Here is a 23,510-nt window from a genome sequence, read left to right as displayed (position 1 = left end):
CCGGAGCCATATTGAATGAAGAAGAATGAAGAAGGTCTTTGATCGCATATAAAATACACATTGTAGTTTGGTTACACAAGAAAAAAGCTGTCCTGATTTTTAAGTCGTTTTTATTAAAGCATTCCGCATGTGTCAGGAGTGTACGTGAGTCACGCAGTTCCTGCAGCAGCACAAACACACCTGCTCCCACCGGGGCAGTGATCAGGGAGAAGTCCAGCCTTCACCCCCAGAAGCGAGGCCCCACTGCCCCTAACTGCGCTTCTGCTGCAGGCACAGGTCCTGAGCACGGCCATTCTCTGCTGCCAGTGCCCCTGCTGCAGAAACAAGATCGCCACACTGAGCGCCTTCAGACACGCACAACATGGGGATGTCAACCCCACTCGGGCTGGTGTCCTGCTGCTCTGGCAGGCCTGGCCCTCTGCTGTCCATGAGCTCTGTGCCAGGGTGGAAGAGCACGGCTGCCCTAGGGTGGTTCCAGGGCTGCAGCCGTGCCCGAGGGACAGACAGCTCCACTGGCACGGGGATCATTGGCAGCAGGTGGAGGGAAGCGATCCTTCCTCCTGCAGCACGGCCAACACCCGGCCCCTCAGTCTGCGCAGAGCCGACACCTTCTTGCTTGGGTATCCAGGGCCCCCACCTTCACCCGCCAGGTGGTGATGTGTCACAGTGGGTGCCAGGGAGCGGCCACTGTGACCCATGGGGCTGCAAGCAGAACAAAGGCTGCCAAGCTCAGAACCTGCGTCAGTGTGACTTGGTGAGGTGCGGAGAGGGCAGGGAGGAAAGGGCTGCCTGAGGCTGATAGCGGGAGGAAGGCTCCCACCCCCCTGTGCCCTGTGCTGTCAACTCACCCTTGTCCTGCTTCTCCCTCAGAGTTGGCAGAGGAGTGTGCAGAGGAGAAAGCTCAGCGTTGCCAGAGCAGGAACTCTGCAAGTGCTCGCTGTCGATGTGCGCCATGGAGGCTCCCAACTGGACGGAGCCAGGTGAGAGCCAAGCATCCCTACTCACAGCTCCCCATCACCAGGCAGAGGGGTGCTGGGGCTCTGCCTGTGGCTGAGAAGGGAGGCCGGCGTGGGCAGGGACTCCCCAGCCACTGTGGGCAGGGTGGGCCCCTCTGCACGTTGGCCGGGGTGGCCCCGCTTGGGCCGTCCGTGGCTGTCTGCTGGGACTGACAGCCTGCAATACCCCCCTTGCCCTACACAGCCTGCAGTCCTACCCCTCATCCATCAGGGCAGGCACAGAGCAGGCCCCTGGGCACAGCCCTCAGGGACAGCTGGCCCTGCACCGCACTCACTGCTTTTGCTCTCTCCTCTCCAGCGTGCATGCTGTGCGGCCAGACAGATGCTGACCCAGACATCTGTGGGCTCAAGCACCTGGACTCCGGGATATGTGCCCATGCATTCTGTATGGTGAGTGCCCCTGGGGCTCCTTCTTTTCACCTTCCTCCAAGCAATGGTTCCTTCCTTCCTGTCCTCACACGATCCTGCTCTTTTCTCTCAAACAGGCATTTTCCAACGGCCTTCTCCAGCAGGCAACTAGAGTGAACACGACTGCTGAGGTGTCCCCTGAATACGTCCAACGCGTAATCCAGGAGGCAGAGCAGAAGGTGAGGACCTGACCGAGCAGGCTGGTTTGGGCCAGGAGAGGCTCCTCAAGCTCAGCCTGGTCCCCAGGAAGCAATCCTGGCCCTTCCAGCCAGCTCCAGTGCCTGCATGCTCTGTCCTGAGCGCTGCCCACAGGTGCAGGGCCAGCCACAAAGGCGCTGAGCCTGCTCCTGATGGCACTGCTCTGCTCCTTCCAGCACTGCTTCATTTGTGGCGAAACAGGGGCCCCCATCACGTGTGCAGAGACGGGCTGTGAACTGAGTTTCCATCTGCCCTGCGCCCGGGTGGGTGAATGTGTCACCCAGTATTATGGAAACTACAGGTAAGGACAACCCCTGTTGGCAATACCAGCCAAGGAAGTGAGCAACCCCCTGTGACTGCTCTCATTAGCCTGCAGAGCCAAGGCCCGGGGCTCCCTCCCATTCCTCTGCCCTCCGCACAGCTCTTCTCACCTTGCCCATCCCTTCCGTCTTCCCCCAGTTCATTCTGCCAGAAGCACAGCCCTGAGCAGGCTGCAGAGGCGACTCCAGAGCAGAACACCAACTGCATTATCTGCATGGAGCCAGTGGAGGACAACAAGTCCTACAGCACCCTGGTGTGCCCAGCCTGCAAACACGCCTGGTTCCACCGGGCCTGTATCCAGGTAGGAGCCCTCCCCTACACCAGCGGGCAAGCTGCAGCAGGCAACCCGCAGCACCTGAGCCTGCTCCCGCTCCCACTGATGACTGTGTTTCTGCTACAGGGACAGGCCATCCGTGCGGGCATTAACTGCCTCCAGTGCCCCCTCTGCAGAGATGCGGATGCCTTCCTCTCTGACATGCTCATCATGGGCATCCGAATCCCACTCAGGTTGGTGTTTTTCTGCCGGCTCTTGAGAATCAAGGGCACAAGCGCTGCGCCTGCCCAGGGACGGCTCCGGCAGGCCTGGCCCTTTGCTGCCCGTGACCCCAGGCTGCCCTCAGCTTCAAGGGGAAGCTGCAAATGGGCTTGGAGTGGAAGAGCAGGGCTGCTCTGCAGCAGCCTTAGTCCAGGGGCAGCAGGAGCTCATTGCATTTTCTCCTTTCTCTGGCAGTGGACCAATGTGGGAGGACGGCAATGCATACGCATCGCTGGGAGTGAGACACGGGCGCTGTGATGCCACCGAGTGCCTTTGTCCACAGGGCAGGGAGCAGGCAGAGGGAGAGGGGTGAGTTAGCTCAGCAGCCCTCGGGGGCTACGCGTGGGATCTCAGGCTAGGGGAACAAGCACTCCTTGCCTTGATGCACTTTGTCCTCACAGCCACAACCCCTTTGTTTTCCCAGGCCCTGGGAGATGCTCCTGTGCAGCTCCTGTGCTGCAGAAGGCACTCACCGGTGCTGCTCCCAGCTGAGCAACAGCGAGGACGAGTGGGAGTGCCAAGCCTGTGCTGGCGTGGGCACCGGTAAGAGGCAAATAGCCATGTGGGGGCCAGGCAAGGCCTGGCAGCGGGTGCCCGAGGCAGCCTTGCCAAAGTCTCTCTGGCCCAAGCTGGATGGCAGCCTGGCCTGCGCCGGGGCTGGACGCCCACCCTGCTGACCTTCCTGACTTTCCCCCTTACAGCCTCCACTGTCAACTCAGAGGTCACCAGCCCCAGCACCGCCAGCCAGCATGGACTGCTGCCATCCAACAGTTCCACAGCACCTGAGAGCAGCAGCTCCAGCACTGCCAGCCAGGCAGCATCAGGGCCTGGTCACAGTTCCCAGGTGCCTGACAGCGGCAGCCAGTCCAGCCAGCCTGGGACAGGCCAAAGCCATGCTGCAGCTCCATCGGGTGCAGCTGAGAGGTGCACCCCAACGTCGGCCGGTCAGAGGCCCCCACGGTCCTCAAGGGCTTCCCGAGCAGCCGGCAGCCGCAGGTCCAGGCAGGGGGAGCGGAATCGGACACGAAGCCGCTCCCCAATCCAATCTCAGGCGCCACGTTCCAGCAGCCATCCCCAAAGGCGCTCTGGGAGGAGCCACGCACCTGCTCCAGCGGCTGAGAGTGGCTCCCCACGCTACACCAGACGGGGAGCACTGGGGTCGTCAGGGGATGCCCCAGCGGCTGATGGAAGAAGCCAGCCCAGGCAGCTAGTGCAGGCCCAGACACGAAGCCGTTCCCCTGTGGAACGTCGGCCTGCACAATCCCGGGGCCAGCTCCAAAGACACCTCAGGAGCCAGTCCAGGCGACGAAGGCCAGCCCAGGTGCAAAGCCGCTCCCGGGTACATCGGGCCACGAATCCCCACAGCCGGCCCCAAAGAGGCCGCAGGACTAGCCGCATGTGAGCCCCGTGTGCTGGCTCATTTTGCTGACAACAACTTACGCAAGATTCCAAACAGTGCTAGATGTCGTTCCATTCAATGATAATAATCTCAAAAATGTCTTAAAATAAACTCAAAAAAAATTTACAAAAAAAATTGTCTGTGCCTAAAGTATTATGAGTTATAGTTCAGGAGAAAAAAGAAAATAAATAACGTAAGAATGCTGCATCCTTTTTTCTTCCCATGGCTACTACCCACAATGATGGCAGAAAGAATCATATAGACCATGGTGAAAGCACTATTCAGAAAGACCAGAAACAGTGAATTACAGTGATGCAAGCACATCTTTCAAAAAAATATTTATTGCATTAAGTACCAGAATTACGACTGCTGTCAATTTAACTTAATGCAGAGCTCAAAGAGTGGATTTAGCAACTGTCTTTTGTGTCTGATGCGTGAATCTCATCCAGTATATTTCTTATACTTTCTACACAAACCTCTTCTTTTTGTTGTTTCATGCATACTTGTTTCCATATTTCTTCAAATCTTTCATCTGAAATGTTCACACCAATGTTGTGAAGAATTTGTGCTACCTATAAAAGAATACAACTCACGTAATTCTGATTGGTAATTTCTTTAAACTGTAAAGTCTAGTTTTCACATACATTCGCAATCCATATCCTGGATGATTAACCCATGAAATTCCCACATCAGTGAAATGGAATCTTATATTGATGAAAACAGTGGTATACAAAACTGTTTTAATAAGGTTGAAACAACTTTAATGTTGAAAATACAAATACGAATACTACTATATGGTGGATAAATAACTAGAAGTTCTCATAACTTTCTTTATCAATACTAACTTATTAAAATACAATTATGTCCTGACTCATCAGCAGCCATAAAATAATCACTGACTAAACCTTACATTATCAAGTGTACACATGGTTTTGTCTGGCTCTTATGTACTATCAACATGATCATACTGAATATCAAGTACACACTATTACTCAGCCAAGTAATTTAAATTCTTTTTTACTATTGAATTCTATTGAAGACAACAGCAGGTTTAGAAACACTTTGTTCTTTTATAACAGGAAACATCACATTACAAAACTGTTTCATAGTCAGAATTGTCATCAATTACTAGAGGCCTATTCACAAACTGATACTATGATACAACTTCAGGTTTTCATGTAATTTAGTTAGCTACTAAATGTTTCAAGATATTAATGATCCATGCCAATATAAATCAAAAGAACATCACCAACACTGAAGCAATCTATTTCATGAGTATTGGATGATTTAATGCACTCAGAGATAGTTCTGTACTGCACTCTGTATAGCCTGTGTAGTCTACAATGGAGGATGACATCTCAGGCCACATAACTTCAGAGATCTATCTGGAGCTTGACAGGTACAATGGACTTCTCAGTGAAGCACAAATTCTATTTGCTGTTAGCCATACACTGCACACACAGATTTCCTGCTTGAGAGCTACATTATAAAATGGTAAATGCTCATGTGTATGATAAGCTATTTTAAGGATATTTATGGAATATGACACTATATCTTTTACATCCCCACCACTAATTAGCAACATTTTTTTCTGCAAAATGTATGCACTTCTAGATGTACTTTCATATGACATCCAGTCATTTATCTAATAAGATGACTAGAAGAGATGGACAGTTTGTTAATGTTTCTTTTTCCATTTCAGATTAAAATTTCATATTTTCCTATCGTTGACTCATAAATCATATTTCAGTAATTAAGTGATCTCTTTTTTCATTAGAAAATGCTGAGAAATAAAATAGAAAAACCATAAGCAACATAGAACAAGGGGCAACATTGTTTTAGCATTTATGCTGGATGAACTTTGGGTTGCCAAACAAGAGTGGTAGCAGCCCCCAAAGATATCAGTTGAAAAATGCTTTTAAATTGCTATTAGCAAAACCTGGCAGTTCAAGGGAAGACAATCTGGCCAAAATTTTTACTGAAAATTCCTGTGTGACAGAAACTAATTTTACACATCTGCAAAATTCTTTCTCTAGGAAAACAAAAACAGTAACAACAAAAAACCTATTTATGCATTTATTTTTATATGATTCTATCTACTGATAGAATTATACAATAATTCATGTGGAAGAGATCTCTGGAGATAATCCATCTAATCATACAATCAAAGAAGGGCTAGATTCATCACTAAACCATATTCCTTGGGATGTGGCTCAGAATTTGAATACATCCAAAGATGGAAATTTCACATCTGTTCTGAATTACAGAATCACAGGATCATAGGGGTTAGAAAGGACCTCTAGAGATCATCTTGTTCAACCGCTCTGCTAAAACACATTCAAAAGAGTAAGCTGCACAGACACGTGTGAAGGCAGGTTTTGAGTATCTCCAGAAAAGGAGACTCCACAAGCTTGTTCCAGTGCTCTGCCACACTCAAAGTAAAGACATTTTTCCTCATGTTCACATGGAATTTCCCGTGTTCCAGTTTGTGCCTGTTGATCTTTGTCCCATCACCAGAGACCACTGAAAAAATCTTAGTCCCAACCTCTTGTCACCCACCCTTCAGATATTTACAAGCATTGATAAAATCCCCTCAGTCTTCTCTTTCCCAGGTTGAACTGGTCCAAGTCTCTCAGCCTTTCCTCATAAGCGAGATGCTCCACACCCCTAAACATCTTCATGGCCCTTCACTGGACTCTCTCCAGTAGTTCCCTGTCTTTCTTAAATTGAGAACCCAGAACTGGATACAGTACTCCAGACCCAAGAGATGGAACACCTCCCCTGTGAAGAGAGGCTGAGAGAGCTGGGGCTCTTCAGCCTGAAGAAGAGAAGGCTCTGGGGAGATCTCATAGCAGCTTTCAATATCAAAATAGGGACTTTAAGAAAGAAGATTACAGACTTTTTAGCAGGCTTTATTGTGGTTGGACAAGGGGAAATGGTTTCATACTATAAGAGTGGATATTTAGATTGGATATAAGAAAGTTTTTCTATGATAAGTGTAGTGAAGCACTGGAGTAGGGTGTCCAGAAAGGTGGTGAATGACCCATCCCTTAAGACATTCAAGGTCAGGCTGGGCAGGGCTCTGAGCAACTGGATCTTGCTGTAGAAGTCCCTGTTCATTGTAAGGGAGTTGGACTAGATGACTTTTAAAGATCCCTTCCAACTCAAATGATTCTATGATTCTATGATATGATTCATATCTACATGGCCTCCCCAAGGCAGAGTAGAGGGAGAGGATCACCTCCCTTGATCTGCTGGCCAGCTCTTTCTAACACAGCCCAAGATACCATTGTGCTTTTTAGCTACAAGGGCACACCAGTAGCTCATCACCAACCCGCTGTCTACCAGGACACCCAGGTCCTTCTCTACAGAGCTCCTTTACTTTAGGTCAGCCCCTAACCTGATGCATGAGGTTGTTCCTCCCCTGTTCTTCTCACGTAACAGAAATGCTGAAAGACAGACTCTGAAGCCCTAAATTATCTTATTAGCATATTGTATAATTAGCATTATTCAACACAGCATTTGAGCATGTGAGCTGCAACAACCTGACATACTTCCTTATATTACGCCTTTCATTGAGATACGACTTCAGTATCTACCATCTTTATGAATAACTTTGAGTGTGAAGAGCATATATTTTTCAGACGTCTGAATGGATATTAAAGGATGGTAATGTCAAAATAATGAATTTCACAACTTATACAACTCTCCGGTTCCCCATGGGTCAAGGCATTGCATTTATCTAGAAAGAAAGTTCTGGAAAAAATATACTGTACCTCTGCCTTTGGTCTTGATTTAAAGAAGTCTCCTTCATACACTCCCTTTTGACTGAAGACGGAAGGGAACAACAATGCATAAGCATTGGCCTCATCACCATAATTAGTTCTGTCACTAACGCGGCGAATTCGAGGAGCTGGAATATCTGAACGAATAGTTGGAACGCCACATATGGGATAATCTGTGGAAATTAATCAATGGGTAATATGGAAAAGTATGTGAAGAATACTTCCAGGGACAATAAAATATTTTGCTTTAAATAAGAGCAATTTTGATCCTTTGACTCATATAGCTTCAAGAGTTTATATAATTTTCCCCCTCATCTTTACTATTTGTAGGATTCTTACTTCCAAATTCTTACCTCCAGGTATATAACGATACATGAGAATGGGAAATATTTTAGTAACTTTTGAGCACTTTCTTCTAAAAACATTTTTGGATGATTCTAAGGTGATCTCGTTTTCCTATAGTTACAACCTTAATTTCTCAAAAACATAAAATGATTTGAGTTGAAAAGGACCTTAAAGATCACCTAGTTCTAACTCCACTGTCATGGATAGGTGTGCCTTCCTCTAGACCAGGATGCCCAAAGCCCTGGCCAGCCCAGCTTTGAACACTTACAAGAATGGAACATACACAGCTTCTCTGGGCAGCCTGAATTCCAGAGTCTTGTCACATTCATAGTGAAGATTTTCTTCCTAATGTCTAATCTAAATCTACCCTCTTTTAGTTTAAAAGCATTACTCACTGTCCCATTACTAATTCCCTGATAAAGACTCTCCCCAGCTTTCCTCTAGGCCCCTTTTAAAAGCTGAAAAGAAACTATAAAGTCTCCCCGGAGCTTTCTCTTCCACGTCTCTCAGCCTATCTTCACAGGAAATATCTTCAGGTCCTCTGATCATCCTCACCGGTACTAGAACTAGATCTGTTCTAACAGTTTTGTGTCTTTCTTATGTAGGAGTCTCCAGAGCTGAACACAATGTTCCAGGTATGACCACATGAGAGGAGAGGGGATGAATTTGCTCCCAAGACCTGCTGGTCACACTTCTTTTGATGCAGCCCAGAATATGGTCAGTTTTGTGGGCTGCAAGTGCACACTGATGGTTCATATTCAGTTTTTCATACACTAACACCCTCAAGTCCTTTCCCTCAGGGCTGTTCTCATTCTATTAATCATCCAGTCTATATTTGCACTTGAAATTGCCCTGACTCAGGGGCAGGATTCTACACTTGGCCTTGTTTAAGTACATGAGGTTCATATGTGCCCACTTCTCAAGCCTGTCAAGGTCCCTCTGGATGGCATCCCTTCTCTCCAGCATGCAACTGCACCATGCAGTTTGGTGCTGGCTGCAAACTTGCTGAGAGTATTCAACCCTACTGTCCATGTAACTGACAAAGGTGTTAAAAAAAGGAACACTGCTTGTCACTTGTCTCCACCTGGACATTGAGCAATTGAGCTAATTGTCAAGGATATTGTGTGGAACAGCATCAAATGCTTTGTATGTCTACACTAAATTTCAAATTTTTCTACAATCTATGCTAAATGTTCAAACTGATAAATTCCAAGCCACAATCCTAGATTAGATAAAAGTTAATTCACTATTGAACATTAGCAGTATCTGCAGCAATAGTTTTCAAACTTACTCCTGATATTTTCTTAAATAATGCTTAGAAATGTGAGGTACAGTCCATTGAACTTACAGTTTGTTGGAAGACCACCTACTACAGCATTATACTGGGAAGAAGTTGTCTGATAGTCTGCAAACACACTGTCCGTTGGTCTTGTAAGCGTTCTTGGTGTCTTTCCTGAGCTTTCTGCTTCTTCTGCAAGATATTCTTGCTTCAACAGTGGCTCATCATCTGTCTTGATGTCAGACTGAGGAGGAACATCTAGTTTTTTCCCTGTTAAAGAGAAGTTACAGAATAGCCAGGATTTATTATCAGCATGTTATAAGAGATTTTTAAAAGTTGCTTGAACTTCTCAGAATTTATAGAGTAGATAACATAAGATAAAAAATTTGCATACTTTATAACGATTCTAGGAAATTTTTACTTCCTCCTGGTTTATGAGACAATCTCTAAACACAAAATCCGAAGATGCACAAGCCCATGAGACCTGATGGGATCCATCCCCAGGTTCCGAGGGAACTGGTGGATGAAGCTGCCAAGCAGCTATCCACCATATTTGAAAGGTCATGGTAGTCTGGTGAAGTTCCCACTAATTGAAAAAGGGAAACATAATCTCAGTTTTCAAGAAGGGAAAAAAAGAAGATCCAGGGAATTACAGGCCAGTCAGTCTTACCCCTGTGCCTGGAAAGATCATGGGGCACATTTTACTAAAGGCCCTACTAAGGCAAATGGAAAATAAAGATGAGGTGATTGGTGGTAACCAATATGGCTTCACCAAGGGTAAGACCTGCCTGACAAGCTTGGTGGTCTTTTATGATGGAGTTACAGCATCAGTAGATAAAGGAAGAACAACCGATGATATCTACCTGGACTTGTGCAAAGCATTTGACACTGTCCTGCATGACATCCTTGTTGGAGAAAAATGGATTTGATGAATGGACCTCTTGCAAGTTAAGGATTGGCTGGATGGTCACACTCAGAGAGTTGTGATAAACGGCTTAAGTGGTTATCAGTGATAAGTGGCATTCCTCAGGGATCAGTGTTGGGACTGGAGTTATTGAACAACTTTGTAGATTACATGGACGGTGGGATCAAGAGCACCCTCAGCAAGTTTGCAGACAACACCAAGCTGAGTGGTGCAGTTGACACACTAGAGGGAAGGGATGCTATCCTGAGCAGGCTTGAGAGGTGGGCCCAGCCTCATGAAGTTCAGCAAGGCCAAGTGCAACATCCTGCATCCGGGTTGGGGCAATTCCAAGTGCAGATATGGGCTGGGTGGAGAATGCCTTGAGAGCAGCCCTGAGGAGAAGGATTTGAGAGTGTCAACTGACAAGAGAGACAACTTGAGTTGGCAATGTGCAGAATCACAGAATCGTACAGGTTGGAAGGGACCTCCAGAGATCATCAAGTCCAGCACTTGCAGCCCAGTAGGCCAATAGTTTCCTGGGTTGCATTGAGAGAAGTGTGACCAGAAGATCAAGGAAGGAGATTCTGCCCCTCTATTCTGCTCTCATGAGATCCCACCTGGAGTACCAAGTCCAGGTCTGGTCTCCCAACACAAAAAGGATATGGAGTTGTTGGAGCAGGTCCAGAGGAGGGCTACAAAGATGATCAGAGGGCTGGAGCACCTCCCCTATGAGGACAGGCTGAGAGAGCTGGGGCTCTTCAGCATGGAGAAGGCTCTGAGGAAACCCTATAGCAGCCTTCTTGTATCTGAAGGAGGCCTGCAGGAAAGCTGGAGAGAAACTTGCCCTTTTATAAGGGCAAGTAGTAATAGAATGAGGGGAAAGAGTTTTAAACTGGGAGAGTAGATTTAGACTAGATATTAGGATGAAATTCTTTACTGTGAGGGTGGTAAGATACCAGAACAGGTTGCCCAGTGAGGTTGTGGGTGCCCCCTCCCTGGAAATATTTAAGGCCAGGCTGTATGGGGTTTTGAGTAACCTGGTCTAGAGAGAGATGTCCCTGCCTATAGCAGGGTTTGGAACTAGATGATCTTAAAGTTCCCTTCCGACCCGAACCATTCTACGATCGTATGAAAACAACTCCAGGGTTCTGTAATTTGTATATATCTCTCTGCTATTACTGGCCAACATTGTTTGGCATGAAAGGGCTATATGCACTCTGTAAATCCTGCTCTTCTAATGGAGAACCTAGTCTACTTCAGAAGGATTCTTGCTGTTGTAGTAACAAGTTCAACTACGTAATCTCTCAGTATTAATTCACCTACCTTTTGTGATTACTTTTTCTTCAAATTCTTCTACAGCCTTTTTGTCTTTCCAATTCAGAAAGTTTGCAAATTCCTGATAATTAATGAAACCGTCTTTATCCAAATCACAATAGTCAAATAAGGAATCCAAGAGCTCACTATCCAGATTCAGATTAAGTTGAAAACAGGACTTCCTCAGGTCGTTTTTGTCTATCATCCCATCACCATTCTATTATAAATAAAATAGTTGTTATAACAACTGTTATAAAAATACTCTAACATATATGTGTACATATATGTATATATGTAGCCACACCATTTCAAAAGAGCACCAAAAAATCCTCAAGTAAATCAGAAACTCAGAATCTGAATACAAGAGTAATAATGAATATTTTTTTACCCAAATAATGCAGTGACTTCAGATTAAAATTCAGTGTGATAATCTACTGTGACGAAATAGCAATCTAATCACAAATTTTAAAGGAAAACCAAGATTTCTTTTGAAAGTCAGGCATCAAACATTTTGCATACACTATCATTAATGTTATGTATGAAATAGAAATAATATTTTTATCCAGAGGGGAAAAAAAAGAGAGATTTGAAATTCTGGTGCTTGGCAATGCAGCAAAGAATTACAGTTTGGAGAAAAACATCAATAAAATTCTTTTATCATTTTTCTTCTGAGGTGATATAAAAATAAATTTTGAGGAGATAAAAAATGGTAAGGTTGTTCTTTCTTACTCTTCTCCCGTGTTTGTCTTTATCTTGGAATTTCCAAATACTATTGGGTAAAATTGTTGCAGTATCTATTTTGATAAGTGGCAATTTGAGAAGCTGGTTTTTAGAAGACTGTTTTCTTTAGGAGATCCAACTTATCACTATAGTATATGATCCGGCCCGTGCAGTGATTTGCCAGCCAGTGCCTATGATTTTATGTTAAGTATAGAGCCAGTACAGCAACTATAACTTTCCAGAATTTTTCATTTGATTTTTAGGTCTGGGTTGTTAGGTTGTTTCTTTTTGGTTGGTTGGTTGGTTTTTATATAGTTGTAGTAACTAAGCTATCTTGTCTTCATATTCTTCTTTTATACTTGCTTTGTTATTATTATTCTTCACGTATGCACCTCTACAACACAGAAATACTAATGACACACAATACACTTACTTTGTTTTTTTCCAAAACACTAACCTTATCATAATGCCTGAATGCTTCTAGTAACATGTCAAAATTTTCATAGTTAGCTTTCTTCAAACACTGTCTAACTGCAGCTAAGACAGCTCTCTCTCTGTCTTTGCCACGGAGGAACTCACTTGGAACCCTACAGTGAAGAAGATCTCCAACGCCTATAAAAGTAAACATTCCTCGATTAGTTACACATATATAGAAAATAGACATTTTAAAAAACGACTGAGTGTCTAGAGTAGAAGAATTTTAATTTCAAGATGCTGATTTTATTCAGTGCAGAATATTTGATAAGGCCATCTCATTAAAAGATAACACATTTTCACTACTGACATGCAGTTAATACTGAATATTTTGAAACATCTTTATAGCATAATATAGTGAGAGTTACTTAATGTCCAAATAGTTGAGAACAAAATAAAATACATTATTAATGCATCACTACCAGCTTGTCATGTTTCAGGATAATCACAAGAACCAGTAGAAAATACAATGTAATACCTGCAAGGGCTTCAATATCACTGCTTTCTAAAATACAAATCTGTTCTTGGCACTATTCTTGTGTAATTCTTTCAATTTTCTATGTATCTTAACACCGTTGGCATTTTCAAACACTCTGACACACTGATCTACAATTTTCATCCAAGTCCCCACTACAACACTGAAGGCAATATGGAGTGCAAGAAATTCAGAGTCCAACTAGCAAATAAGTGTAGTTCACCTAACCCCATTCAAACAGGAATATACATGCACTATTTTCTATATGTTAAAAATTATTTTTTGCTGTCATTCTGCTTTCTTTTGTTTGTTCAGTTCCTTCTGAAGTTCCTTATAAGGCAAGCATACCTACACATATAAGATGTCACTTAGTATCTAACAGAGTAAAGCAGGTACACAGGCTTACGCAGAATTTAGAATAAGTACTCTGGTCTTGACTTAAATAAATAAAGAATGACTTAAATAAATTTGAACCACTTAATTTTTGTTGCTTAACTATTTGCAGCAATTTCCTTTGCTGCAGCTTCCAAGTCATTAATAATTATACCAAAATATCAGAAATTCTAACAACTGTTGATTTCAGCAGCTTTCAAAATTTTGTCACAATGAAAATTAATCTTTTTTTTTCTCCCTCATTCCATTTTCTGTCTCTCTACCAATGTCTATACATTCCTATTTTTCAACTATTGTTTGTTATTTTTACTCCTCTGAAAATATACTAGAAAAAATCATTGTGAGGAAAGACACATAATTGATGCAAATATCCATTTTTAGTTTGTCGCTTAGATGTCAATATGAGTTTCTCACACTCTCCTCTCCTGCCTCAGATACAAAAGCTTAAAAAAATACTAACTAAAAAAAAATAATAAAAAGTTGCTTCATTTCTTCTCAAATCGCCCCTCCAAAACTTTAGTGTTATCCTTAGGAGTTTGTGAAAACTATATGCCATATTACTTCAGCATAGTTTCATCAACAAGTTAAGATTTTATTCTGCCACTGTAAGACTTACCATATTCATCTGGACGGAGTAACATTCCAAAGGTATGGTCTGCAGGAACATTCATTGTTTCTGCTATACTGTCAATATGCACATTTCTTTGTTATTTGTCAAATAGTTTATTAGTGGCTAAAATAAACTGTAAGTCATCATTAAAGAAACATGCTCACCTGTTATATAACTAGGAATTATATATATAATTAACTTGGATTTGTTTTCATTAGTACACTGCTTTAAAGTTATAATTGCAGAAAAGCATCCTGCTATATACATTTAGAAAATTGGCTGTTAAACAGAACTAAGTGTAAACATTAATATTTACTTGTGTTCAAAAAGGTAATAGGAAAAAGCATTTGAATGTTAAAATAAATTGTTTTTCTATAAAAATTATAGAAATTAAAGAGTGAGAAATGCTTTATAGTATACCTGACAGATATTACTGATGTTTAGGACAAACCAGATCCCCATCTGAAAAAGTGTCTCCAAAATAAACCACTTTTGACAACAGTAGAAAGATTTATTTACATCTGCTTTTCAACACCTAACGTTTTCTACAAAGTAGCAATACAAAATAGCAACAAAGCAAATATCCACACAGAAAACCTGACCCCATCTTTTTAATAGAAAATTGAGATGATGTTGATGACTCTAAGAACTTATTTCTTCATCTAAAGAAGATGCAGTGTTCATTTTATCTTTGTGTTTAATAATTAAAATTTTGTTACATGAATTAGAAGTCTCTGTCTAAACTGAAAAGAGTAGTGCTTGCTTCTGAAAATAACAACAACAACAAACAAAAAGCACATAACTACAGAGATGGAAGCATGGAAACTGAAATACTACTGTGCGTTTTTCTCCTTTTCATACTACACATATGATTAAATGTTGTTAGGTTACACCTTTCCCGTAGAATTAGTGCTGGATTTGAGCTTGTACAGCAATCTGTATTCCCTGACTGATCACACTGCCTTATACAGCTCACAATCTAAGTCTACTTCACAGTGAGGACAGAAAAGACAGAGGATAAACTGGCTCTCTCTACAGAAAGGGAAACATGCTCACTCCTAATGGGAACTATCAGCACAATCCATCAGAGTCACTTTGAGCCTGTGATTTTGAATGCAAAATTAAATTTGGTACAAAAGTCAATAATGTTCTGGGTCCCCAGACAGTTGTAAAGAAATACCAAACATCTGTAAAGACAATCTTTGCATTCAGCAACGCCAGTTTAGTAGCACAGCTGGATCCTGATCAATCTGTGCCATAAGACTACCACAGTTCACCATAAGCACTCTTTTGAGAACTAAAACAGTTGTTGGAAATCACCCGAGGTTCATGAAGCACTGTAACAATATGATTAAGCACATGGTGCTAGATAATATTACAGTTTAGTTTCACATCCAACTGAATACAGATGGACTAAAGCAGATCAACAAATCCAGTGTCAGAGTAAGCAAAATGGTTGTTTCCAAACAATACGAGACATTTCAGTTCTTTCAAATCTTTCCAAAAGCAAAAGACTAAATAAATAAACACTTCATGATACAGCCACAACACAGCCTTCATTACTTACTTTCACAGTGAGGGCACGCAGAGTCCCATCTTGTAATTAAGCACTACAGTAGAAGCTTAGAACACAAATCTATATATTGCTTACCTAAGACAGAAAAAGAAACTGGAGGCTTGGAAACTGTGTATAAATTTTGTTCTTGGAAGGTATCTTTGCTTACTTACGGATCAAGGACTTTTCCAATCTGAGGCTGAAATTTCTCCTTGAAGTCATCAATTCTTTTGGGCACAATTTTTGCTGCTCTTTTCCTGTGAATGTTAAGAGAACTCGCAAGAAATTGCTTAACAATATTCTACAACCACTCAATAATATTAAAAAAAAACACATATACTAAAAGGAAACAGCAACTTTATGCAAGGGAAATACAATTTAGGAACTGACAATTCTTATATTTCAAAAATCAAAGATATCTTCATGTAACATGAAGGAAATGCCAAGTTTTATGTCTTCATACCATAGCAGAATAGATTTGAATAAATTATTCCGAAAACTAGTCCTTGCATTTACCTTTCAGTTCAATAAATCTAACAAACTGAAGGATAGCAAGATAAAAAAATTATATTCAATATGAAGACTCTTTTTTAAAACTCATACTGCTAATTTACTACTTAACTCACTGTAACTTACAATTGCCAATCATAGAGCCAATTTAAGGATTTGGATACATTTCGTCCATCTTCGAAGTGAGGGGTTTCTATTCCATACACATAAGACTTGTTGAAGTTTGGTGAGTCATATTTCCTATTTATGGCTTCCCCTATTAAAGAAAAAAAAAAAATAATTGTTTCAACTTGTTTAAAACACTTCAGCAGGAGAAATATACAAAAACAACAACCACAAAAAAAGCATATTCATTCATAAAATAATAAAGAAAAAAAGTAAAATAATAAAGAAAAAAATAAACTCCTAATTATTATTCTCAACAAAAGACAAGAAATTTGTGTAATTCATACAACACTTAAGTATTTAAGATTAATCTCATTGTCAAAAGAGCAGACGAAAGGCAACAAAAAAGCCACAAAAACTACTTGAGTTACAAAATGGCTGGGTGTCCAAAATGCTTTTTATGTCTAAATAAAGACAAAAGAAAATCCTAACAGAATTAATGAAAAAATAGTAGATTGTTTAATCATGCAAATGAAACCACTTTTTAATTCTGCATTTAAGCAGAAACAAATGCTATTCAATGTGTTATTTATTAAAACAATTAAGCAAAAAAGTATTTTGACTTGCTGCTCTTTTGGATAGATACTTCCTATGTTGAATTAGTAGGAATTTTGCAGTAAAGTCAGTGGGAAAAAAGATATTGCAGTACATGTTTATGAATCTGTTAATCCAGATTTGCCTGTTTTATGTACAAGAACATTACTTCAGTACTCTGTGTAACAGAGTAACAAGCATCTGTAACCCATCACAGAAGAAAAACGGCATTTCACAAGTGCCACTCATCCAAGTAGAGATCAGTGGTGAGTGGCATTCCTCAGGGATCAGTGTTGGGACTGGAGTTATTGAACAACTTTGTAGATTACATGGACGGTGGGATCAAGGGCACCCTCAGCAAGTTTGCAGACAACACCAAGCTGAGTGGTGCAGTTGACACACTAGAGGGAAGGGATGCTATCCTGAGCAAGCTTGAGAGGTGGGCCCAGCCTCATGAAGTTCAGCAAGGCCAAGTGCAACATCCTGCATCCAGGTTGGGGCAATTCCAAGTGCAGATACGGGCTGGGTGGAGAATGCCTTGAGAGCAGCCCTGAGGAAAATGATTTGGGAGGTTGTGGATGCTCCCTCCCTGGAAGCATTCAAGGCCAGGCTGGATGGGGCTTTGAGCAAACTGGTCTAAAGGGAGATGTCCCTGCCTTTAGCAGGGTGTTTGGAACTAGATGATCTTAAAGGTCCCTTCCGACCCGAACCATTCTATGATTCCATGATTTTTTTTCTGCATTTTCAATCGCTTTTTGAAAAGAATTGCAAGTTAAATTAAATTTAAAAAAATTATCAATGCCTGCTTACTAATAAAGCCTTCCTCTGGCTGTATTGTTGCAGGGAACATTTATGTTTTGTTCAAAACTGAAGCATATCATTGATTTTCTATTCCCTTTTACATAAAAACAGTTTGTTTTCCTGCTGCTTAGTTTGTCTGCTCTTGTCTTGACTTCTCTATGGTCTTGTGGATAGAAGTTATAAAGAAGACCGAAACAGATAATTCCACTAAAACACCTAATAAAGTTGGGGAGGAGAGGAAAGAAAATTACATTTGGCCAATTTATAGCAATGGTGCCATACTCTGCAAAAGCAGAATTTCTCAGTGAGAGACCACAGTACTATAATTTCACTTCTCCGAAAACAGCCTCCATATGAAATTATTCATTATTACAACTGAAATATCTATTTCACAATTTCTTACATTCTGAGCCAACACCTACTAAATTGTTGGTACTAGCACAATGGCCAGCTTTACTGTAATGCCAATTTTATAGATCCATAACGTAAGTTTCAAATGTAAGTGGAAAAGATGGACATGGGAAAAACAGAAGTGGTGGCCTAACAAATGCATGTGCTGCCTATTTTCCAGTGTTCCTGTGTAGACCCACAAGATAAACGGTAACTACTAAGGAAAACTTCAAATAAGTATAACTCCTGAAGCAGTGTAGGTACAGCCCACTGGAAGACTATAAACCAAGAATGTGGGACAGACTCACAGGCACTATGCAGCAGGTTGAGGAATTTGCATTTCAGAGCGCCAGACAGCACACTGAAATTCTTCCTAGTAACCAGAGCTTGATATCGAGCTCCTATCAGAAGACCTAAATTTTGTATCCTCGTGTAACAGAGGAACCAGAAGAAAAAGTAATGGGACAGGCTGGGTGCACAGTACACACCTCTGAGCCTGAGACTGCTCAGACATAGATAACAGGCATAGATAACGCTGAAGTCACTAAGCAACCAGAGCATCTAGATGTTTCTGCATTCTTGGGGATACTTTGTTTTTCAGATAGCTCCCAACCAAAATCAGTCTTTCAGCACCTTCATTAAGCTCTTATGTGTGTGCCTAACACACTGACAACAAACCTACAATTCTAGAAACGGGTACTCTTCTCAGTTGCATATCTGATTGTTTTTTTTTTTTCCACTATTGCTTTTAAAATGATTTATATTCTATTATATTAATAAACAAATAAACAGTAATTGCTTGCATCTCAAAAATCATGTGTGATATATTTCGAAGATGCAATGAGATTCAAATTTTTATTAGGTCTTCTTATATTGCTACTTACTAGCCTTTGAACAGATCAGAATAATAATCATTGTGAACATACCAGAATAATAATCATTGTGTGACACAACATACAAATCATGTCCCTCTCTGGCTTCTTTATCTACTTCTGCAAAAGTTTTTGGAGGATTTATAAGCTCCCCAGCTGATGTATCTGAAAAGAAAAGAACACGTATATGGGTTTATTGTTGATTCGTTTTTAAATCTGAAATACTATTTATTGGAGAAGATGCTAATACTTGGAAATATGGAAATATGGAAATAGTGCAAATATGACATTTTTAAATCATCCCTGCAGAAAATCAATAAAATCAATAGGAATCTTGTAACATGATAACATGGGAATAAAGCAAGAATCACAGAAACTGAGATAAATGTAAATGTTGCAAAGGGACTACATGGTGAACACATATGTGATCTGCTCGCATATATGGAGGAAAGATTGACAGGTCAAGGTAATATATTATACACAGCAAAAAGCCCTATTAGTTACAAAATGTTTCAGATGTCTGTTTGTTTATCATAACTGAAAAAACACCAATACATTTTTATGCCTTTCAGTATCTTTTGTAATGACTTTTCTGCTAAACTAGAATTGTTGGAAGCATACAATTTAGGCTAAATATTAAATTGCATGCTATCTTTTATTTACAAGAAGTATGTTTTAGCATTACTTTTGCCTACCTCGGATAATTTTTGTTCCAAATGTGGTATTGATTATATCCAAGCCCTCGGGTAACATAGCAGATTGATCATGTGACCTGCCCAAAGGTGCTTCACGATTACTGAAGTAGATTGCCTCTTTTCTGTCTTGTAATTTTTGTTGAAAATCAGTTTTGGGAAGTGGATTTATCAATGAAGCTGCCTAAAGATGTCACAAACAACAAAAGAGACAAGAAAACCAGCAAATTTTAATCTTTCACACATCAGGACAGCTAACTCCTCACATCCACAAGAACAGCAGATTGATACTAAGTCTTCTAAAGATGTTTTAGATTATTAGACTCATAATTTCTTCTAACAAGTTGTAATACAGAACTGTATTGTTAGATAAGGTTATTAATAATCAGTGCTATGCTAAATGTCCAGCAAAATAAAACACAGACTCTAAGATGGAATTTTTAATTTTATACAGGATTTTTCATTTGTTGATAAATAAAATTTCAGACTATAGTTTTTCTGCTTTTAATATATATTATAATATATATAGATATTGTATATTAGAAACCATTGTGAAATTACAAATTACAATATGACAAAACTGAAGCGTGAAAATGATATAGCTATAACATCTTTTGAATGTCTCCTAGTGCTTATGAGGAAAGACATCTGTCATCTAGTGGTTAAGTCCATTCACTAAACATCTACTCTCAGTTCTGCCCATGCATATTTTAAGATACAGACTAATACTGCGATCCAAAAGGAAGTATCAACAGAAAGGAGTTTAGGAGGATTTCTCAAAGCTTAACACTAATTTGGACACAATGTCTCCCCAGAAGTCTTGGGTCAATAGCAATTATTTGTAAGCTTAGGTCAACACAAAGAGAATAATAAAATATCAAAAAAGTAAAAAAGGTTCAAAAAATATCAGAAGGGCTACACTGATCTTCTCAAACCATACAGTTTTTCAGACTGGCCATCAAAATAATGGGGACCCTAAAGCGGATTTGTTATTAAATATTTGGTGAATGTTATATAGATACATATTGGATAGGGGGGAAAAAATGTAGTAATAGATATAATGATCCAAATCCATGCTTAGAAAACTCACTGCCTCCAACTCTTCCTCCAGTTAACATTTAATTAACAATACAAAGTAAAATGGTCTTCCACAGATGATACAGACTAAACTAGGCAATCTATTCAAAGTAAAACTTCTGAGGAGGTACAGTACAAGTCCAATTTTTTTAATTGTTACTATTATATTGGATATGCCTAATGAATGTGCTAGTCAACATCCTCAATTATCAGGTCCTAGGTTTTCCAACCTAGAGACTAAGACTATAAGGTTTTGCCTAAGCTTCTTCATTTGCTAAACTGAAAACCGTTAATTTACAAGCCCTGCTGACAAGACATACCAGCAAGTGTTATTTTACTAACAAATAACTACTTTCAGAAATTTGAATAAAATTACCAAAAGCTCTTCAGTTGTTTGATTACATCTTACATAAACAATTTCTGAGTAATATACACAAAATAGATTGACATGTCCAAAATAGCACTTTTTAACTAACAAAATCATTTACAACTCAAAAGAAAGAAAGAATACGTAAAAAATTGCTGAACAATCTCTGGTAATAGTTTACTTGCTAAGAGCTCAACAAGTCACATTCTTACAGCAACTGAAGAACCTGATGTTATGCCGTGTGTCAAGTGAGCTGCAACATCAGGATCATCTGCTCTGCCATAGATTATTCTTTTAGCACCAGGAGCTGGATTTGTCATATTGCGAAACTTCTTCACAACAGCTGGAGTAGCAGGCTATATGTAAGGCAAAGAAAACAACGATTTTACAGAAGATTTCCATAATACAATAGCAAAAAGCCAATTCAGTGTGATCCCACAGATGTACGAGCAAAACAGAAAGATGTTTTAGGACTATAACACATGCCTGCATTGCTGCAGGTGCAGATACTCTGAACAAAAGGTCAACACAACCCAGTCTAAATTTAATCAAATCACCAATAGAAGTCAGGAAAGAGTATCTAAGCTTCACCTTTCTGATTTAGGCTTTAAGTGGATAAAAGCTTCCTTATATATGTTACATTTACCAACTTAAGAAACGTTCAACCTAATCTACAACAATTCCCCCATCAATTAAGCAATTTCAGGAATTACTTCAACAACCGTCTTGTTTTGTTGGTTTTTTTTATGCACTCATTTAAAGGAAGAGCTGTCAGTGAAAGGATGCAGTTTCTAATTCTTCAAGGAGACTGGGAAGAGAGCATGGGAAACACAACTCTAACAGGGCAACCTTGATGAAGGAGAAGGTCCTCTATCAGAAGTCATAACAACTCTTCAAAATAATCACTGTAATTGTATCAACAGAGAAAAATGGTGGTGTAAAACAATCTTCTTTAATCCACCATAAGAGGGTATGATGAATTTTGTAAAACATACAGACAGAAAAAAAAAAATTAGAAACTTCTACATGCCTACCAGCTATTTTCTGTGATCCCTTTAAACAATAGCTGTAGAAAAATATGACCGTGGTTTCACTGATGTTCTTTATTTTAAAAAACACTATGAGGTAGGAGAAATAACAGATTTTGGGCCTGAGAGCACAATCACTAACGTGAAATCATACAGTAACTTAAAAGTGAGAATCTCAAAAGCACACTCACCCTGGGTAAAGCTTCAGTGAGGCACTGTGCAGCCGTATCACCAGTTGGAAACAACTTCCCAGCCTAAGCAACACAACCAAAAAAACCAAGGTGTAACTAAGCCAAATGCTCCAACACCTTGTACAAGATGGCTAATTGTCCCACTCCATTAAAAAGAAAGGTTGTTTTTTTTTTTTTTTATTATTTTGAGGGTGAGGCAGGACTGCAGTGAGAGGAGCCCACTGGCCCCACCATCTGCCTCTGTTTCAGCCTCAAGGCCAGACTATGACCCTGATAAGGCATAGAAAGCGTGTAGGTTTCACTCACAGCTGAGATGTGGGGAAATCTGTCCGTGAAACTCCCCTGGTAGACAGGCTGTGGCGGACCCGCCATGGTGCAAGTGGGGCGGTTTACCCGCTGGCCTGGTAACGGTCATGCCCCAGGTGCCACCTCCAGCTTCTGCCACACCTCCCCAACAGCCAGCACACACTGATGGCCTTCTGGCCTCCAGGGGAACACCAACACAAGTATCAAACTTGCCCAGTGGAAACAGATACAGATTGTTTCCAAAAAGTAGCTTAGGTAAAGCAGATCAATTTTCGCTGCTGTTTAAAGCTGCTCTGCTTTCAGAAAGGCTGATTTCCTCTCAGGCGACATTGGTAAACTCCCCCCTTCCTCCCAAGAAAACAATGGCAAAACCAATTTTAGGTAAATGTACATACCTTATCTGTAATTAATTAACAAACATTACCAGCTGCTGCCATTTTAGTCACAGTTCTAACATTTGTTTGATAAAGAAATTAACTGAATGCTGAGCTCTGAGGATTCTGTCCTACAAATGGCAGGCAGGAGGTTGGCTGTGGCTCCTGTGGGGTGAACAGCCTGCCTGATGTCGGGGATGCCTGGTCACCTACTCCAGTGATGCATGTCCATCGTGTGATCTGTGAGCATGTGTGACCACAGCATAATCTTTTCCAGGTAACATACGTTCTCAGCTCTAATTTAGCAGTGGCTATTGCTGGCATCCTTTTTCAAGAGTAGATGTTTTTTTTTGTTGTAAGAATGATGGTACAAAGCCAGTAATGTAGAACAAATGTGACCACTTGGCAAATAAACTTTAGGAAATTCTTAAAATGTTCAGTTTACTTATACCTCCTTCAAACATTTGTGTTG

At 41.0% G+C, this 23,510-nt stretch overlaps 2 protein-coding genes across 2 annotated transcripts; one reads left to right on the top strand and one right to left on the bottom strand.

Moving 5' to 3' along the window:
- The first annotated feature begins 361 nt into the window (after positions 1-361).
- On the top strand, positions 362-3,880 carry LOC122189375. The gene is made up of 9 exons (XM_042888519.1): positions 362-759; positions 871-980; positions 1,315-1,406; positions 1,502-1,603; positions 1,799-1,923; positions 2,082-2,450; positions 2,674-2,787; positions 2,903-3,021; positions 3,180-3,880. The coding sequence occupies exons 1-9, from the start codon at positions 362-364 to the stop codon at positions 3,878-3,880; spliced, it is 2,130 nt and encodes a 709-aa protein (XP_042744453.1).
- Positions 3,881-4,284: 404 nt separating this feature from the next.
- On the bottom strand, positions 4,285-22,730 carry EFHB (EF-hand domain family member B). The gene is made up of 13 exons (XM_042888518.1): positions 22,665-22,730; positions 22,359-22,421; positions 21,352-21,495; positions 19,699-19,879; positions 19,058-19,168; positions 16,368-16,497; positions 15,905-15,988; positions 14,183-14,250; positions 12,682-12,836; positions 11,514-11,721; positions 9,356-9,556; positions 7,654-7,835; positions 4,285-4,449 (listed from the first exon to the last, which is right to left on the bottom strand). Exons 1-13 carry the CDS (start codon positions 22,728-22,730, stop codon positions 4,285-4,287), a joined length of 1,758 nt encoding a protein of 585 aa, XP_042744452.1.
- Between the last annotated feature and the right edge of the window lie 780 nt (positions 22,731-23,510).

This window comes from Lagopus leucura, unplaced genomic scaffold, assembly GCF_019238085.1.
Source record: "Lagopus leucura isolate 7727_CA_CO unplaced genomic scaffold, USGS_WTPT01 Super-Scaffold_100157, whole genome shotgun sequence".
NCBI lineage: Eukaryota > Metazoa > Chordata > Aves > Galliformes > Phasianidae > Lagopus > Lagopus leucura.
The sequence above is the reverse complement of the archived record's forward strand: the minus strand, read 5'-3'. Positions and strand labels throughout refer to the sequence as shown.

Coding starts and splice junctions, on each gene's coding strand:
- LOC122189375 (XM_042888519.1), top strand. CDS start 362: ATGGGGATGTCAACCCCACTCGGGCTGGTGTCCTGCTGCTCTGGCAGG. Junction 1,924..2,081: donor CAGTATTATGGAAACTACAG/GTAAGGACAACC, acceptor GTCTTCCCCCAG/TTCATTCTGCCAGAAGCACA. Junction 2,451..2,673: donor GGCATCCGAATCCCACTCAG/GTTGGTGTTTTT, acceptor TTTCTCTGGCAG/TGGACCAATGTGGGAGGACG.
- EFHB (XM_042888518.1), bottom strand. CDS start 22,730: ATGGCGGGTCCGCCACAGCCTGTCTACCAGGGGAGTTTCACGGACAGA. Junction 11,722..12,681: donor CATTCAGGCATTATGATAAG/GTTAGTGTTTTG, acceptor TATTTATAATAG/AATGGTGATGGGATGATAGA. Junction 7,836..9,355: donor AGGTGGTCTTCCAACAAACT/GTAAGTTCAATG, acceptor TAATTTCCACAG/ATTATCCCATATGTGGCGTT.